We start from the raw sequence: 19,199 nt of genomic DNA on the forward strand, positions 1-19,199 counted from the left end.
CATTAGAACTGCACTGTGTGCTGTTTGGTTCGCTCAGGTTGTCTTTGTTGGCTTTATAATTGTCCTGTAATTGATTGGGTAATTATAGCTTTGTGTAATGTGGAATAAAAGAGATTATCTATATTTCCTATTACTCTTTTCCGCTACCCGCTTTGGTACAGTTTTATACCCATACAAAGATAATTCCCATTAATTTATTTCCTTTAATTTCAGTGGAGATGCTGGTGAGGATGCTGGTGATCTTGACTTCAGTGCGCTGCTCAAGAAAAGGCAAGTTCATCTTTTAATTACCAACAGACAAACATAGACATTACATTTTGGTCTCTTAAATTCGTTTTTCTTGAATGTGGTTTTAATTCTCAGGGAGAAGAAACACAAGGAGGTTGTTGTAGAAGACGTGGATGTGTGGGATATCCTGAAGGAGGCCAAGCCCTGTGACTATGAGAAGATTGCCTTTGAGTACGGCATCACAGACCTGAGGGGCATGCTGTCGATGCTGAAGAAAATGAAGAAGAAGGTGGAGCCCAAGAAGAGTGATGGTGAGGAGCGAGGAAAAAGAGAGTAGAGTTGCTACGACGCAAAATGAGACGGAGTGAGGTGGCAGACAGGAAACAGGAGCTCTGTAATGCAGCAGGCTTTAAATGCAAGCAGTGTTTAAAGGCCTTGAGGGGGAAGTTATATTGCGGGGAAAACAGGTTGAATGCGTGTTAGTTTACGCTTGCTGCTGGATTATTTGGCTGTTAAAGTTGTTGTTGAAATAACTAACTGATCATTTATCCTCAGCTTTCCTGAAGAAGCTGGATACAGCCTACTCAGTGGAAAAAGGCAAAAGGATCCATCTCACAGTGGAACTAACTGACCCCAACGCTCCAGTCAAGTGGCTCAAAAACGGACAGGAAATCAAACCATCAGCCAAGTGAGCAAATTGCTATATCACTATTTAGGTGGTATACTTTCCACTATATGCCGGTGTGAGTGTGACATTGTACTGACACATCATGTTGAGAAAGTATAAAAGTACCCACATGACCAGCTAGGCCCTTGCAAAAAGTCATTTTAGCCATTTGTGCGTTCGTAAAGAAAACGAGTTTAAGCATAGACCCTTGTCCCATTTCTTTCAAGTATTTTAAGTGCTTTTGATCAGAGTAATTCAGAGTTAATAACATTAGTCACAAATTAGTCATGTGTAAAAGATTGTACTTTATAAAGGTTAAACTCTTTTCAGTCGCATCATTGCACATTTCATATTTACATTAAATTACATGTTACTTACATACTCAATACTGTGGACAATCCCCACAGGAGCAATTTGGGGTGAAGTGTCTTGCCCAGGGACACAACGACTGTGACCCCCTGATCCCAACACCAACGCAATAGTCCACTGCGCCACCCCCCCCCCCCCCTTATTTGTTTCCTGTTAAGTTGTATTGTTAAATCAGCATGTTCACTGTAGTGTATGGTTGTTAGCAAGGTAAAGTTACATTGAAAACTGTCCAAACATATATATATATATGTAAGAGAGCAATTTAGAATAAATGGTTTGACCAGCATAATAGCTTCGGAGCCAGCTCAGCTCCCGTCAGTGTCCCTGGTTCTCCTCTTTGCTCTTTTCTCCTTCAAAGGCTTCTTTTGGTGTTTTATTGAAGAGGCTACAGCTGTAGCGAGCGGTATCTTTTCAATGGCTCCACCATCTGCCATTTTGAGTCGCTCAGCGGCTTTCATTGAACGTAAGGATGTCCTCTTCCTCTTTTGATGAGGACAGTTAATATGTGAGGGGTCTCTTTTTGCCCTGAACGAAGCTTCCCAGAGCGTCTTTCAGGATGTGCACTGTGACCTTCAATAGCTAATCCATCGGGATTATCTCTATCTTTTTTCATGTCAGACAAACCAAGACATCCAGTTGGGTGTTGATAAGAATTTATGAGAACAATACTCAAAAACAGGTAACGTCTCTCATTTACATACATTTTAGAGATTCAAAAAATAATGCTATTTTCATCATAAACAATATGTTTGACTGCCTCACATGCCTCATCTGCAGCTCAGCCCAAAAGTAGGTTTTATTTATGTTCATATTAAACTTACTGTGAATGGTAGTTTATACCTTGACTCGTCCGATGATGTGAGCACTTCACTAGAGACCGTGGCTTAGTCTATGGATGGCGTCACCTTGTTTGTAAAGCGTCCTGTGTGTGTGTGTGTGTGTGTGTGTGTGTGTGTGTGTGTGTGTGTGTGTGTGTGTGTGTGTGTGTGTCTGTGTGTGTGTCAGTATGTGTCAGTGTGTGTCAGTGTGTGGGAGCATAGACTTGTGCTCTGAAGGTCTGTACAACAATGTGTGGATTCTGTGTCTCAAGCTGTGAGTCACTCTTGTTGTCTTCAGGCCTCTCTCCATCTGATTGTGGCCAGATTTGCTCAGAGTATATATTCATTATTCTCCTTTTCTTTCTTGTCTCTCTCTCTTGTCTTCCTCGTATAATCTTCCCCCATAATCCCTGTGCGTCCAGGTATGTGTTTGAGAGTGTGGGCAACAAGCGGACACTCACTATCAACAAGTGCAACCTGTCAGATGACGCAGCATACGAGTGCGTGGTCGGGGAGGAGAAGAGCTTCACGGAGGTCCTTTTCAAAGGTACATGAGTCACTGTCTTTGGAGAAATCCTTCTTTACAGCAGAGAGTTTTTTCTGCTCGGTTTAGCAAATGCTGTCATTTGAGCACTGAGAGGCTTGACAGCTCTGTTCCCTTCTTCTGTCTGTGTTTGTCTTCTGTTTATTTCCAATGCTTTTATGCCACATAGTAGCATGCTGCGCTCTGTTGTCTGCTCACTCATTTTTAATGGGCACATGGCGAGTGAAATTCCCATGTTATGTTTATTCTCATGTATCACTGTTGTTGTGCTGCACAGATCAATGTGCTATCACTTTTATCAGTTTGACTGACATGTGAGTCTTGCTGTTCAACTGAATAATTCATTTTCCGTTATATTGGGATTTTATATATATATGCTGAAATGTCTACATATAAGTATTTCTTTTTATTATATATATACTTATTATTATTAGTAATAATTATTCTAATTATACCTTGATTGCTGTTTAATTACAATATTAATTTAACCTAATATTTAGTATTTTTTAAGTTATCATTTATACCTTTTAATAATAACTGTTATTATATAAAAAAAACATACACCATGATAATAAGGTTATATTATAGATGGCAAATTCAGATTTACTATGGTGTCTCTATCTCAATGGTCTCTGTGTCTTTTCTGTGTGTGAGTATGAGAGGTTTTAATAGCTGTAATTGGGTCCTCTGCTTCTATATTAATCCCATACTTTACTTTATGTGCTCACCGCCGCCCATCCTGCTTTTACATTATCAGAGGCCGTACGAGAGGGTAATCTTTAACACAGACACTGCGCCCATGCAGATCCAGTGTGTGTGTCTGTGTGTGTGTGCTCAGATTTGTATGGACACAAACACTGTCTTTAAAAATGCCATTCATGTTTCTGTTTGCAAACATCTACATCCTTACCGTTTGTTGTTGATATCTTTTGATATTGTTAAAGCCAGTGAGAAGTTTAGCAGATGACAACTATTCAAAAGTTGCAGTCAAAATACATAGAGTACTTTGGCAGAGAATTTGGCTATGAAGCGAATGGCATCAAATGTAACACATCGAAAGCTCTAGTAGCAACAAGATGTTAATTAATGTAAGCAGTATGGTTTTACACTAACTATGTAGCGATTTTGTCACCTTAAGTAGAGCTTTTGCTTTTGCTTAAGTAGTTCTTCAGTGGGTCTTCATTCTAACTCCTGAAGTGAGTTCAGACAAAGTGCAGAGAGTTTCCCCCTTACAATATTTGGACACATTTGTTAGAAGGACAATTGTGAAGCGTCTGGTGATGTCTCCCCTATACCTGGGGGTAAAAAAGTATTTCTTTAAGTTTTTTACGCAGAGAAACCAAACCTAAACTGAAGACATCAGGCTCCTTTCATCAAAGTTGTGTGAGGCCCGCAGAAACAATGTGTCTGTGGAGCTGCTACAGTTTCGACAGTTCAGAGAGTTTCTGGTGTCTCCAGCTGAGGTTGAAGAGAATTGAGACGTCCAGAGGGGGACTGGATTCTGACGATGACAAATAGTTGAGGCTAGCAGAGCATCAAGCATCACACCATGTGGTTACACAATGTGACTCTCACCTCAGGAGATTTGAGGTATCTTCCACATCTACAAAACAGATGTGTTAGATGGCATTGATAAGGATTTTAACAGTATATTCTGCTAAAACAAGGGCATGCACATTACCTCTGTGTTAGTCTTCTCTGCTTGTAGAGAACACTAATAATGCCACCAACCTCCCTTCCACAGAGAAAGCAAAAGTACAGAAATACAAGAATGAAAGCTACTTTCAAGGAATGTTTTGTTTAGAAATAATATCACGTAAAATGAAAGCTTTAGATACTAGATTTACATAGTTGAAATCAATATCACAGAATGAAAAGAAATGTTTCTTCTGATGAAATAATTAAACTGACCAATGAACTTCTGATTGATCAGGGTATTCAATAAATTGCATTTAATTTCATCACACCCAACTCTTCAATAACACTTTAATATCTACTTTTTTAGTTTTTAATTACAGGTTCCTCAGAGTTTTCATTTGAGTAGAAGTATGTACAACCATAACACAACATGATTGATCCAACCCCTCTGATAGGCAATAAACAGTGATGTTGATGCCGTTTATGTAATGTAATGGTCTGTGCTTGATTTTGACTTTATAGGCCTGTCCTTTAGTTGAAATCAAGACTTTGCATGCACTTAGATTTAGCTGGGTTCCATCAATTACCATATGTGTTGTTTGTTCATGCCCTGTTGAAGAAATACACTGTACTCAAGTACCGATACATTGCAGCTCTATCCACCGCAGTTCTTTCATCCTTTGCTCTGGTCCTGGACAGTTTTACTCTGGTGGTTTATTTACAGCTTGTTAATCATTCAGTCTCACTCTGTTGTTTTAACATTTGACACAAAGCTTTGTTTGTCTTTAGAGCCCCCTATCACCATCACCAAGCTGCTGGATGACGTTCACACTATTGAGGGTGAGAAGGTGGAGTTTGAGGTGGAAGTGTCCGAGGAAGGGGCCAACGTCAAATGGTGAGCCAAATAACAATAAATTAGGATATGCATTATTCCTGACCCCTGTTCAGAAAAGCAGATTCTGCAATGCGCGGTGATCGGGCCCTCGCACATTCATGCACGTCGAGGTATTTCCAGGATCCCTGTCAACGCAGCAGTAAACTGCCATGACCGATAGAGACAGGCCCCAAAGATAAACATTATGTTTTGCATTGAGGGTGACGCACTGAAAATTATTTGTTGCAAATCTAGCACCATCTCCGGTTATGGGCGAACACATTTCCTGCTTTGTGTCGGGGGGGGTGCCAAATCCAGCAGCCATAACACCTGCTCTGTCAGATTTAAAAGCCTTTTCGTCGTGCCACCACAGCCAAGCCAGCCACGTAGACACTCAACTTTCAATATGGAGTTTCCTCAACCTCTTAATGCTTATCATATCATCATTTTGGAGAGATCTAAATAATAAGCAATAATTGGCAAAATAGTTAACATAAAATTCAAAATGGCTGTCTGTCTGTTAGGTTTACGATATGCATCCAAGATACTTTTTTGTGTGTCTCCCCATGCTTCAAATACCTACAACATTTCTAATTTCTACGTTAAACCTGATCTAGGGGCTGCCTTTTGGCAGCTTTGTAGGGGGCTCTATAGAGCTTTTTGCAGATGCCCCAAGAACACGACCCCCAAAATTTCACATTTTTCACCTGTCGTGACTAGTTTGCGAAAGAAAATCAAGTTTTGATAGCCTCTGAGGCCTTCAAAAATATCTATTTATTATAATTCAAGGGATTACAATAGGTCCTCCAATCCTACTAGGTCAGTGCTTGGGCCCTAATAACTTTTTTACTTGTGAAATGTATATATATTTGTTGTAATACTTCAGAATTCATTCTGCAATTGCTGTGAATGCAGCTCCTCAAACCCGAAAGTACAGTTTATCTTATGAAATATCTTACTTACTTACTGCACCATCTGTAAAAGGTGCAAAGCCTTGTGATCCCTGAGGGCACTTGCCGTATATAAAAGGTTGCAGACATGTCAATCAGCACATCTTCCCTTCTCTCAGTTGAATTTCACTGAAGCATGCGTGTGTGTTTTTTTCCCTCCTCAGGATGAAAGATGGAGTTGAGCTGAACAGAGAAACTGCAGGTTCAAAGTACAGGTTCAAAAAGGATGGGAAGAAGCACACTTTGGTCATAAATGAAGCAACTAAAGAGGATATTGGAATGTATTACGTGTTCACCAACGGTGGAGAGTCGAAAGCTGAACTGGATGTTGAAGGTACCATTGCATTGCCTAAAACTGTTACACATCTACAGTACAGCTCAATCAAGGGATTGGCAATACATAATACAACACAATATTATGTCAATAGCACAATTGGCACAATTGTTTTAAAAGGCTTCATTACAGTTAAGTAACACATTTTATGAATGTATCAGACTTTTGTAGCTGTTTTATATATGTCTTTACTCAATATGTCATTTTGTGCACATGACCTGTGTAAATATCTTGTGAAAGCACCAATGGTCCACCTCACAACAATCATCACTACATCATTGAGGTATTTGGTCCAAAGAGTTGTGATGTTAGATGTTCTACATATCACCAAGCCCTACTTAAATTCAACAGCAGCAGAAGCAGTAATTAACTGTTGATTAGCTGGCATATAAAATGTGTCAACAAGTATTTCAGACTCCGTTGCTCAATTAGGAACTTAGAGAAAATGTACACATCAGCACATCTTGATGTTTCCATCCTGACAAGCATGGAAAGCAGTAAATTAGTCATTACTCATGTCATAATTACAATTTTAATCTCCTGTATCAGTGTATCACATTATTCGTCATGCTTCTTTTCTTTTACACATCCAAAAGGGATGGTTGGGTCCCGTCTTACCCATCATGCAGACTCAGAGACCCAGTCTCAGTCGCTAAGCATGACGATTCTCTTAAATTGATTATAGTGTAAAAATGTCGCTCCTCCCAATTGGACATTCAAGTCAAAGTCAAAGTGCACCAGGTGATCAATTTAAATATTGTTGCAACCTAAATAGCTAAATAGACTCATTGCCTCATTAATGTTCTGTTTTCCAGCAACGTGTCCTTGTAAGACATTGGTAAATTCATGGCATTAGATATTTGCACTGATCTGTGTTGTTTTCTTTCCTTCAGAAAAGGAGCTGCAGATTCTGCAGAACATAGCTGACCTGACGGTGAAGGCTGCTGAACAGGCTGTGTTCAAGTGTGAAATGTCTGACGAAAAGGTGACAGGGAAATGGTTCAAGGACGGTGTCGAAGTTCAGCCCACTGATCGCATCAAAATGACGCACATTGGAAGGTATGATATCCGACTTATGTGGGTGTCTGAATGGCAAAAAAGCTTCTTTTTTTTGTTAAGATCACTCCTTCTGAACTATCATAACTATCACATAACTATCATAACTACCACACACACACACACACACACACACACACACACACACACACACACACACACACACACACACACACACACACACACAATTCTAAGTTATTTGACCCATTTTAGGATAGGCTTCAATCTGTAAAGTTCCACACGCAAACACACCCACACACACACACGTATCTCTGGGGTTTCTCTCAGTAATCCCTCCATCAGAGCTGCCTATAGCAGGAGATATGCCAAGGCATCAGCGGTCACACAAGGTGAAAGCCATTCGGTATGTTTCTCACTCTGTGAAATTGCCTCATGGAGTATGTTGCTAGGGCAACTGTCTTATGCATAATTGTGGGTCACAACGAGTGTTGTCTCCTTGGTAACATCTGGTTACATGTCCCCAGGACCCACAAGCTGACGATTGATGAAGTGAAGCCCTCGGACGCTGGGGATTATACGTTTGTCCCTGATGGCTATGCACTGACTCTTTCTGCCAAACTCAACTTCCTGGGTGAGAAATTACACCTCAACCAAAATATGAAGCATTTGATGAGATAACCATATTTTATTAAAACTGATCTGTTTATTTCCCCTCAGAAATTAAAATTGACTATGTTCCCAGAGAAGGTAAGGTCTTTATTTTATTTTCCTGAAATACATTTAAAAAAGTCATACTTATATTATCTTTCATGAAAGTATATGATATGCTTGATCGGGTGATGGTTCTGATGTTTAATTTAAAATGCATCTTCAGTTGAATATAAGCAGGACGAGTGCCAACTTTGAGTTACTTGTTTTAACTCTCTACTCTCAAGTAGAGAGTCAACCTGTAGGAAAACTAACACACAGGAAAAGTTCCTGCCTGCTCACAAGCACTGGGTTAACCGCAGAACAGTAGTTTTCCAGTTGAATGTATGAAAGTATAGTTCTTGCTGCAACATTTCAATGTCTAGCCAATGTGCCCATTGGGCCCACAGTCTTCATTTTTGTTGTGGTAAGTGCATTTTTTTCTTTTTTTTAACCGCATACTTTATTATGCTTTAAAGACCAATTTCAAACCATATTTTCAGCTGCTGTTAAGTTGCTCTTTGAACTTCATCCTCTTCAAAATTGAGTGGTCTGCTTATGAAACGCAGCATTGATGTGTTGCATCTTTTAGAATTTGCATGCTTGAAGGTCAAACCAAAACAAGATTGTCAGATGAAAACGTTGAAATGTAACATGCTAACCAACGGCACAGAGAGACAGCTTTAAGAAGATTGAAAGCAAAAGTAACCGTATCCTTTTCCTTCCTCAAAACATGTTGTGCTTATTATCTGAATAACTTCTCTCTCCACTTTCCCAATGAAAGATCCTCCAAAAATTCACATGAACACCAGTAGCAGCGGCGACAAGAACACCATCATGGTGGTGGCTGGAAACAAACTCCGCTTTGACGTTGAGATCACAGGAGAGCCGGTGCCCACTGTGTGTTGGATGAAAGGAGAAGAAGTGAGGAAGAATAGAGATAAATCCCAGCATTCAGCCCATACACACACACAAACACACCTCATAGTCTGGACCTTTGTGCATCAATCATTGTCCAGCCGTTAGTCGTTGAACAGCACGGAATGAAGAATGAAACATGAACTACAGTGGGGAGGTTGAATCACCTGTCACCTGTGGCAGCTGTGCCTTCGTCATGTGACACCACTCTCCTCAACTATCTGCTTTGTTCTGTCTCTCTCTCTCTGTGCTCTCCTCTGTAGTTGGTGTCTGAGGGCGAGGGAAGGGTCCGCGTGGAGACAGAGAAAACCCTGAGCAGCTTTGTGATTGAGGGGGCGGAGAAAGAAGATGAGGGCTGCTACTCCATCACCGTGACTAACCCTGCTGGAGAGGACAAGGTCGAACTCTTTGTCAAGATCGTGGGTCAGTGGGTTTTTCTCACTTTAGCCTTTTTCACCTCTCATTTTCGTCTTTTTTGTTCCTTTCCTTTTTTTCCTGGTTCCTCTGGGCTAGCTCTTGAACTGAATTTTGTATTTGTCAGAAAATATTGAGATAAGAAGCATTTCACTGTTGGTGCAATCTTTTAATATCCTATATCATATACATTTTTGATGTAATTGCGAGTTTATCACAATTTGCACAATGTGTACGGAATACCTGCATTTTCTATCGACTTCTGAGGCAGCTGTTATTTTTATTTATTTTTCTTTCAGTTAAAAAATAAAATTTCGAAAGGTTAGTAAACTGTCTGTCTTAAGCATACGTTTCATACCAATAATGGCAGACAGGATGTTATCTGTAAAGGATTTTTTTTTTATTAAAAAAGAGTTAGATCTTGGAATATTTTAAAGGACATTGAATTCAACACATTTCAGTTAGCTTTGAAAAACAGTGCCTTGGATGTGGTCAACTATGAACATATTCACGATTTACCATGTAATCATTTAACCATCATCTTGGCTTCACAAATGAAGACCATAGTGAAAAGAATAATACACTTTTAAGTTACTTAGCAAAGCTAGGAGGGTTAAAGACTGTTTGATTACAGTAATAACTGTACTGCCTGAAAGAAAACCCTGTCCTGTCAGACTGCCTTCTCTCCTTTTTTCCTCTGGGATTCATCTTTCCCTTTTTTTCATTTCCAACTGTAACCTGCCTCTCCAGATGTGCCCAACCCTCCTGAGAATGTCACATGCACATCAGTTGGCGAGGACTTTGGCATGATCACATGGGACCCTCCTGCATTTGACGGTGGAGTTCCCATTAAAGGTAACCCTGAAGCACGCTGCGGCTAATGTTCACATCTGATGTCTCCCTCCCTGGAGAAAACAGCAGTTCAGAATCCTTTTCTGTTTATCACTGTGCAATGTTTTTGAACCCTTTTACAAAAAAACACATTTTTAATAGCTTCACCGTATGTTGTATCTCCAGGGTACCTGATGGAGAAGAGAAAGGTTGCCTCAACCAGATGGACCAGGATCAACTTTGATGTTTATGAGTCCACCACATATGAGGCTAAGAAGATGATTGAAGGTGTTCTTTATGAGATGAGAGTGTTTGCAGTCAACGGCATTGGCATCTCTCAGCCAAGTGCAAACTCAAAGCCCTTCATGCCCATTGGTGCGTTGCCATTTATCATTGAAGAGTGGTTAATTAACAGAGGCCTTTCACACAATGCTCATTTTGAGGCAGCTTAACCTACCTCCCATCCCATTGACACTGGGTATTAACGTATTAATTAGCTCCTGTCTCTCTCAGCCCCCACCAGCGAGCCCACTCGTCTCATGGTGGACGATGTGACAGACACTACCTGTGCGCTCAAGTGGCGTCCTCCAGAGAGAATCGGAGCAGGCGGCATCGACGGATACATCATTGAATACTGCGTAGAAGGAAGTAAATATATACACCACTGTATTCCAAAGCATTGAAGATCATTTATAGGTTGTTACTAATAATTGTATTATAAATGTCTCAATTGATTAATAATGATAAAATGCAATGCGTTATTTCAGACTGTCCAATGGTGCACTGCGGTGCAGGTGGTTTAGATAATAAAGTGTTGGATACTATTATTACGAATGATGGAGAGTGACATTAAAATATTAATACATTTTAATTTGCCCCAAATTAAAGTGGAAAATATTGAATTGCGACGAAAAAATAATGTTGATTTACATTTGTTATAATCAATTTTCATTTAGCGGTAGCTCGGACCATTAATGTCATGATCAATAAAGTCATGTGATGCAGAGAAGATGTATTGCTTGAGTTAACTTAAACAATCTGCTGGTAACTTACAGTAAAAGGCAGCATGCAGTACATACAGTTTCAGTATGTAGTATGCAGTACTTTAGTATGCGTATCAGAACACAGTCTTTTTGTGGTTAGATAGCTAACAATGATGACATGCTCAAGGATGATGCAACACCTTAAGAAATCTTTCTAAATCAATCCAGTTCAGTCCAGAAGTCGTTCTTTCAAACCATTTGATCTCTCACTTTACCCTTCCCCAACATCAGTACCTGTGAGCAAACTAAGGGGGAGGGACTAACAAATGGTCAATTAGTAGCACCTGATTCCTGATTCTGAAAATATCCTGAGCTCTTTGGACTGTTTCTAGTTTTCTCATCTGTTCCTTGTTGGTTCCTTTTCTTCTCCTGCTCTGACTCCTTCTTCAGGTGATCAGTGGGTGCAGGCTAATGAGGAGCCAGTGGGGAAGAACCAGTACAGGGTGAAAGGTCTCCCAGTGGGGGAGAAGATGCTGTTCAGAGTGGTGGCTGTCAACGTCGCTGGACGCAGCCCCCCCGCAACCCTCTCCCAGTCCGTCACTATCCGAGAGATCATGGGTTAGAGAAAGTTCTTATTATAGAAATTAACCAGAAAAATCATATTTATAATGTACGACATTGCTCTGATTGGAAGACATTGTAAAATATCTAATAAATCCACATATTATAAAGCACTAACCCAGCATTGGTATCATTCAGTAACTATGTCCAGCAACTGTGTTTTTTATATCTAAATAATAAATACGTAAAATCTGTACGTGCTGTTTATTTTACATATGTATAATCCCCCGAACCACCAACTAAAATTCTACTTGTCTTTTCTTTCTCCTTCTTTCGTGTGTCCCCCACCCAGAACAACCAAAGATCCGTCTGCCTCGCCATCTGAGGACCAAACTGATCAAGCTCGTGGGTGATAAGGTGAACATAGTCATCCCCTTCCAGGTAAGTCTGAGTCTGGCTTTAATCGTTTTAGTTAAGAGCAGATACACTAGATTTGCAATAGCAGAGCACAACCAGTTACGCCAAGAGTGAACAATACAAAGTGCTTAAAGATCACTGGGTTGCTTCCACACTGACCTTTTACTGAATGACTGTTTCACATTTCACCTTAAACTCTGAAGCATTTAAAACCGACTCATGCATAAGCCTGGTGGAGAGAAAGGGGTGGTGACTGAAGGAGGGGTTTCAAGTTAACCCTGAAATTGTTTATTAAAGTAAAACTCAACTAGACTAGGCACAAGATATTTCATGTTTAAAACATCGGACAGCCTGTTTCATCATATGGTTACCCATGACAGTCGAACATGTTCAAATGGGTTTGGTGGAATGTTTTTGGATCTGTGAGGCAACCAAATATGTGCCAAGGATGTTCACATACTGTAGCTGCAAAGGGCAGTTTTTTTTCTTGTAAAATGCAAATCAGATCTGCAAACCATGTAGTAACAGGGAGAGCAGGAGCTCAAATGTCACAAAGGGTGTATGCTATTTGACAGCATCCTACAATGATGACATTGTTAAAGCCATAAGTAGCAGAGGTGAAGGCGATGTTACAAATAAAAAGAGACAAGTAAAAGGGAGCCATGGCTCTGCTTTCTTTTGAAGAAGCAGATGAAAAGCCTGTTCTGAGACAGAGGACGTGGCTACATGATGGTCTCCTGGGACAATAGATCCCCCTCAGCTCTGTCATCTTATCCAAGAATTGGAAGGATCTTTTACAACAGCTAGAATGCAATTCAAATTGAGACATATTTACCTAGAACTAAATAAAAAATAATGATATGCCAAGAAATCGGTTGGAATTCCGCAAAAAGGCACACATTTCGACACTCTGGTAATTGTCACATGATCTTCTTGCATGTTACCTTGATAGTCCAAAACCAGCTGACAGTTGCAAACATATTGCCCCTAATTCATGCAATTTCACAGATTGCTTTTCTTTTTTCTCTCAGTTTTTTCCCCTACAGTTCTTAATTTCCGATTTCCTTCCATTACTCTAACTGCAGGGTAAACCTCGCCCTGTCGTGACCTGGTTTAGAGATGGCATTCTCCTGGAGGACAAAACAGTGGGGACTCGTACCAGTGACGTGGATTCTATCCTCTTTATCCGCTCCGCTGAGAGAAACCACTCTGGAAAGTACACACTGTCCGTTCAGGTTGAGAACATGTCGGACAGCGGTGACATAGACATCCAGGTTGTAGGTCAGTCCCGTCATGGCACCAACACGTCCTAAACACCAACTGCATGTTCTCTCATTAGGATCAGAACAGCGTGCTTCGTACTTCAGAAGGTAAACGGCTAATAACCTGTTCGGAAGAGGATGATGGCTTGAGCCTAAATCTGTGACATTTCAAGACTTTTTTAAAAATGTGATGGTAATTCCTAATTTCATACTCCCAGGGATCTGTGACTCAAAGTAGCAAATCATCAAAGCGCTGATTCCCCTCTCGTATAATCTCGGCTCCTGCACTGCCACTGTGGCCTCCAGCTCATTCCTCATTTTATAGTCTCCCCGGGTCAGGGTGTTGGATGGATTATTTTTTGGGCCTTGGCTGGGATTATTTGCGCGTAGACTGGGATTATGCGTGGATTTTGAGGGCTACTCTGTCACTTCCTCTGCTGAGAAGGTTGAGCTAATGAGAGGCTGCAGCTCCTCTGATCAGCCCCCCCACAGATGAACTGTCACTGCACTGTTTCAGCAGGGGAGAGTACACAGAGAATTAACGGGCGAATAAAGTAGCGCTGCTCACTGTTTGTACTGTACTCCAACTCCACAGAGGAGAACACGCAGAGCAAGATTAATGACACATACATTACTATGTCGTACAGTATTGCTGTTCTGTGCTGCTTCTGTGCTAGTGCAGGCAGCATAGAAGACTCTATTAGAAACACCGCATTATTCTGCACATAAGGTTCTTTAATTGATCAGGTCTTTGCCAAAACAGTTTTTCCAGTAATGTATGCATCTCCACCTTTCCTTGAGTCATTTGCTTTGCTAATCTCTCGCTTTTTGCCGAACCTCTACCGCTGCGTTTGTTGATTTCTATCTCTCTGAGGGACTTTCATGCTCCAGTTTATTAATCTACCCCCTCTCTCTTTACATCATGTCTACATGTCTTGCCAAGCGGGGAAGAGAGTTTGTTATTTCAAACAGCTGTAAAACAAAATCCTCCAACGTTATCTCTGTCTATTTAACAATCCCACCAGAAAGGCCAGGCCCTCCTATTGATGTGCATGTCACAGATGTCTGGGGTTTCAATGCTGCGCTGGAGTGGAAGCCACCCAAAGACGACGGCAACTGTGAGATTATCGGCTACAGTGTTCAGAAGGCTGACATGAAGACTAAGGTACGCCTGGTGGGACAGAAGTGTAAAGGAGTATACAGATAGAGATATATTACTAACTTGCAGAACAATTGCAAAAATATAGTTTGAACTCAATTTGAATTTGATTACATGGTTTTGATGCATTTGTATAACCTTATGTAGAACTTCAATTGATATTTACAAGATAACGTTATAATTAGACAGTAAAATTTGACATTTTTGCCAACGATCATCAGCTTTACAATTATCGAGGAATTTTCCATCTTTGGTGTAAAATTCAAAATGCCTCCTCAAATACTTTCTCATGGCTTGGTGTCATGATTATCAGCTCAGCGCGATTTGATAATCTAATCTATTTTGCTTTATCAAAAGAACAACTTAAGCCTACATTGCAAGTACAAAGTCAGAAGTAAGGTTTTTTTTTTGCCATTATTTTTGGCTTACCTAAATTAGCACAATATCAGGTATAGCATGATGTCACAAAGTATAGTGTAGTATGCCATAAAAGAGTCAAGTCACCACCATACAGTGTGATACAAAACAGTTATAATAAATGTCACAAAAAGTCTGAGCTAGTGTGGATTTCAGACGTGATTGTCATAAAAATGCATGGAAGGCAAATATGGCAGGCTGATCGTGGCACAGAATGGGGAAGTGCCAACATCCATAAGCGCCCAGTGGACCCTCTTGATCAGATTGAGGCATGGCTGCTTGGAGATTTGTCACATGACTGCAAAGCCTCAATGTACTGTCATGGTCATTGTGTTGTACCAATTGACAGAGTTGGACCACAAGAACATGGATGCTGGGGATAGAAGATTCTACTGCTTATATAGCTCTCATCCTCGGCTATAAGCCTGTTTGAACCTCTGCTTCTCCACTCTGTCTCTCACATCAGGATTGGTTCACAGTCTTTGAGCACAACCGCAGGCCCAGCTGCACTGTGTCTGACCTGGTCATGGGGAACGAGTATACCTTTCGAGTGTTCAGCGAAAACATCTGTGGCCTCAGCGACGTTTCTGGCATCAGCAAGAACACTGCCACTATCGCCAAAACAGGTGAAGTAATCTCCGCAGAGCACGGCACTCTATAACATGATACTATTGCTTTTGATTCCAATAAACATCTAATGTATGCTTAGCTGTAGGCTACACTGTGTTCAGTAAAACCATAAAGTCAGCATCATTGTATGTAGGTCAGAATATGAAGAGAAGAAAGTATTTGGAATTGCGATTAATATTACACGATTAATATTAGTTGTGTAAGGAATTTAGAACTATTAAGTGTTGGCTGTGATTAAGGTTACAGTCTTGAACATCTTGGTTTCGTTCTCTATGACAACACCTTTGTGTTTGTGTTTCGATCTCAATACAGTACAGCGCTGCTGTTTGCAGTTTTTCCAGAGAATGTTCCCACAGACATCCATTGTGTAATCCTGCAACATAAATGCAAGGGCTTTCATCAGAGGGCCATAGCTCATCATCATTGTGTAACCTCATTTGGCAATAGAAAGTGTTTAACAGACATTTATTCAAAATAAAATCAATAAGATTATTAATTGAATTACTTTATTAAATAAAGGGAAATGTATTCACACTGATTATCTTAAACACAAAGAATATTTGACAGAGTGTTAAATAACATTTTATACTGGCTGCAGATTATGAAAACAACTAGGCTGGGAAATGAACACCTGCCACCAGCCAAATGCTGCTACTGTTGTCGTGTTGTTGCCTTTGGATACTCTAAGAGAACATTTGGCAGCCAACCAGCCAATGGCTTCTGTGTTCCAAGCTTTAGTCTGCCCTATAAAATTGTAGGGATTGTTGATTATAGTACCCATCTGACATCATAATGAAAACATGTTGTAAATTGAAACAATTTGCTAATTCAACCGCATGTCATACAATACAATATAAAACAATCTTTTGTCTTGGCGAGGCAACACAACTGGAAATGTTTGGTAAATAAAGCACATTATTCAACTCAATGTGTGTGTGTTTTTAAGGTAAGTAATTCAACACTTCTCAACCTTTCCAGGTTTGGACAATAACCGTCCACCCTTCAAAGATAAGGATGTGAGCCATTCCCCCAAGTTTACAGCGCCCCTGGTCAACAGAATTGTGGTTGCAGGTTACAGCGCAGCCATCAGCTGTGCTGTCCGTGGCTTCCCTAAGGTATTTACATTTTAACATTAAAAGTGTCAGTAAAATGATATTTTGTCATTCTTTATTAATCAGTTCGGAAAACTACTTCGACAGCAATTATAAACTACACATCTTCTCCGTGTTCATTTCTAGTTGATCTTTCTTTTTAATATAAATGTTGTTAAACTATTTCAACTCTTACATCTTATCCTTTAATTTCTGTGTCCTTATTGATTTTCTCCTTTTCCAATTCGCTCTCAACGTTGTATTTGCAACAAACTTGAGCTACCAACAACATTAATGCTCTATATAGCTATAAAAGTAGAAAATTAAATATTTTTTAAAAATCTATCTGGATCTGGAACATTACTGTGATTAATGTCACAAGAATGTTTCCTTGTAAATATTATCATGTAACCAATCCATTTGTTGGACTGTCATTTAGCATAGAACATGAGCAATAGGCAATGTCCCCACTGTATCTGGCAAATCTTACATAACAGTGCACTTTACCTGCAAGTGTATGCCACAGATGTTATGCTTTGTGTTTTTAGAGAGAGCGTACACGTTTTGAGTGTCAAACAGCGAGAGCAGAACAGCCAGACAGGATTTTGATGCCTTTGCAGCAGGAGTGTATTTTTATGTCTGAAGCAAGAACAAGAGGTGGAGCAGGAAGATCTTTGAACACACATCTTCTTTTGCCCTCGGAATCGAAAAAGATTTGTCAAGCCGAAATGTTGACCTAATTCCACCTCTCTCTCTCCTCCCTCTGCTCTCCCCCCTCTCAACATGCCTTGCTCTGTTTATACGCTCCTTCCACATCTCCTCTCCTCCATCCCATCTACTTTGCTTCCTGCTCCAAAACAGCCAAAGATCATCTGGCTGAAGAACAATATGATCATCGGTGAAGACCCCAAGTTCCTGATGCAGAACTACCAGGGCGTGCTGACTCTTAATATCCGAAGGCCAGGCTTGTTTGACGGGGGCAAATACTCCTGCAGGGCCGTCAATGATCTCGGTGAAGACGAGGTGGAGTGCAAGCTGGAGGTTCGAGGTATGCTGAACTTCACTTCCCATAAAACCATACATTCAAAGTAGTGAGTGAGAGGTCGACCTGTGTCGGAGCAGTCTCTCTGACAGTCTTCAATAACGCTCAGCTTGACAAATCTCCTTTAAACTTCGACTGATCTCTTCTTGTGAAACTTCAGTTCATATCTAGCCACATGTGCCAAAAATAAATCACCTTATTATATGTGTCAGCCACCAGATGACTCTGAGTGCCGTAATGTCTTTAAACAGGATGATCCACTGGCCTCTCATGCTGATTTAAATGTCTCTTTTCCTCCCCAGTTGCACAAGAGAAAGGAACGGAGACGAAGAACTGAGCGACAGCACGAAACAGCGGAGGATACAGTCGAACAGGAATAGTAATGGATTATGTATAACAGGATAGTCATGAATAAATATAATTAGAATAGATCACTGGCGAGGCTCTAAAGCCAATCCTGCTGCACCCCCCCCCCCCCCCCCCCCCCTTATCACCGCAGCTATGACGAATGCCACATCAGTAATATGCCGTTAATTTTTACAGCAAGCTGCCACCCTGTCACACTCTGACTGACTGAGAGAAGCCACCATGTACTGTAGTAGCACTGCCCCTCTGTGAGCACACACAGATGGATCCTTCTTCTCTGTCACTGAACACACTTATAAAACAGCCTTTCATCCATTACGGCTCCCTTTGTGTGTCTGTTTTGTGTCCGGGAAGTTTTTATAGGTTGGGATACATTTATGATTGTAAGGCTGAAACCTCTGCAGTGTGACCGAGTGTGTTGCTCGGTGTGTGATGTGTGAGCGGGGGTCCGTCGGCCCTGTGATGGTTGAGTGGAGGGATCACTATTCAACCAGGCATTGCCGACTTCATGGAGCCAGCAGGATTAAAGGGGTTCTCATACACAGATATAGACCTGCTGTGTCCTTCATGCACACACACTCAGAGGGCACACATGTTGACTCAGAGACACACACACCTTGTTTTCACCCAGTCCCACATGCTATACTACATTCCTCATGGCATGACCTATAGTGGTAGGCCTTTACAGATACATGACTTACACTCATGCACATACAAACACAAACACACACTTCAAATCAGGGTCTCATTAGCATCACACACTAGAGACTAATTAATGCACCCATCAACACTGCCCTAATTATCTCTCCCACGTCATTACTGAGCAAACGAATTACTGCTAATTTACACACCCGCAAAACAAACACAGCACCGTCTCTGCTGGGAGAGTCGGCCGCGGCTCGCCTCGCACACCAAATTAAAGCCTCACCGATGTGCTGTAGACCACCGCCACCCCAAGGGACCCCGCCCTCCGTTACACACC

At 40.9% G+C, this 19,199-nt stretch overlaps 1 protein-coding gene across 2 annotated transcripts in view; it reads left to right on the forward strand.

The window, feature by feature from the left end:
• The window catches only part of mybpc2a (myosin binding protein Ca), a 38,820-nt gene extending 20,298 nt beyond the window's left edge, over positions 1 to 18,522 (forward strand). For both annotated transcript variants that reach the window (XM_010781493.1, XM_010781494.1), the window contains 22 exons: positions 214 to 270; positions 364 to 539; positions 784 to 916; positions 2,505 to 2,629; positions 5,054 to 5,159; positions 6,253 to 6,422; positions 7,316 to 7,481; positions 7,964 to 8,070; positions 8,157 to 8,186; positions 8,911 to 9,050; positions 9,308 to 9,467; positions 10,209 to 10,313; positions 10,476 to 10,664; positions 10,803 to 10,937; positions 11,723 to 11,890; positions 12,186 to 12,274; positions 13,336 to 13,531; positions 14,538 to 14,677; positions 15,555 to 15,714; positions 16,697 to 16,833; positions 17,671 to 17,857; positions 18,154 to 18,522. In XM_010781493.1, the coding sequence (XP_010779795.1) occupies positions 214 to 270; positions 364 to 539; positions 784 to 916; positions 2,505 to 2,629; positions 5,054 to 5,159; positions 6,253 to 6,422; positions 7,316 to 7,481; positions 7,964 to 8,070; positions 8,157 to 8,186; positions 8,911 to 9,050; positions 9,308 to 9,467; positions 10,209 to 10,313; positions 10,476 to 10,664; positions 10,803 to 10,937; positions 11,723 to 11,890; positions 12,186 to 12,274; positions 13,336 to 13,531; positions 14,538 to 14,677; positions 15,555 to 15,714; positions 16,697 to 16,833; positions 17,671 to 17,857; positions 18,154 to 18,188 (2,911 nt within the window). In that variant the 3' untranslated portion in view covers positions 18,189 to 18,522. The remainder of the gene's footprint in view (positions 1 to 213; positions 271 to 363; positions 540 to 783; positions 917 to 2,504; positions 2,630 to 5,053; positions 5,160 to 6,252; positions 6,423 to 7,315; positions 7,482 to 7,963; positions 8,071 to 8,156; positions 8,187 to 8,910; positions 9,051 to 9,307; positions 9,468 to 10,208; positions 10,314 to 10,475; positions 10,665 to 10,802; positions 10,938 to 11,722; positions 11,891 to 12,185; positions 12,275 to 13,335; positions 13,532 to 14,537; positions 14,678 to 15,554; positions 15,715 to 16,696; positions 16,834 to 17,670; positions 17,858 to 18,153) is intronic.
• The last annotated feature ends 677 nt before the right edge of the window (positions 18,523 to 19,199 follow it).

This window comes from Notothenia coriiceps, unplaced genomic scaffold, assembly GCF_000735185.1.
Source record: "Notothenia coriiceps isolate Sejong01 unplaced genomic scaffold, NC01 NC01_scaffold00023275, whole genome shotgun sequence".
Taxonomy (NCBI): Eukaryota; Metazoa; Chordata; class Actinopteri; order Perciformes; family Nototheniidae; genus Notothenia; species Notothenia coriiceps.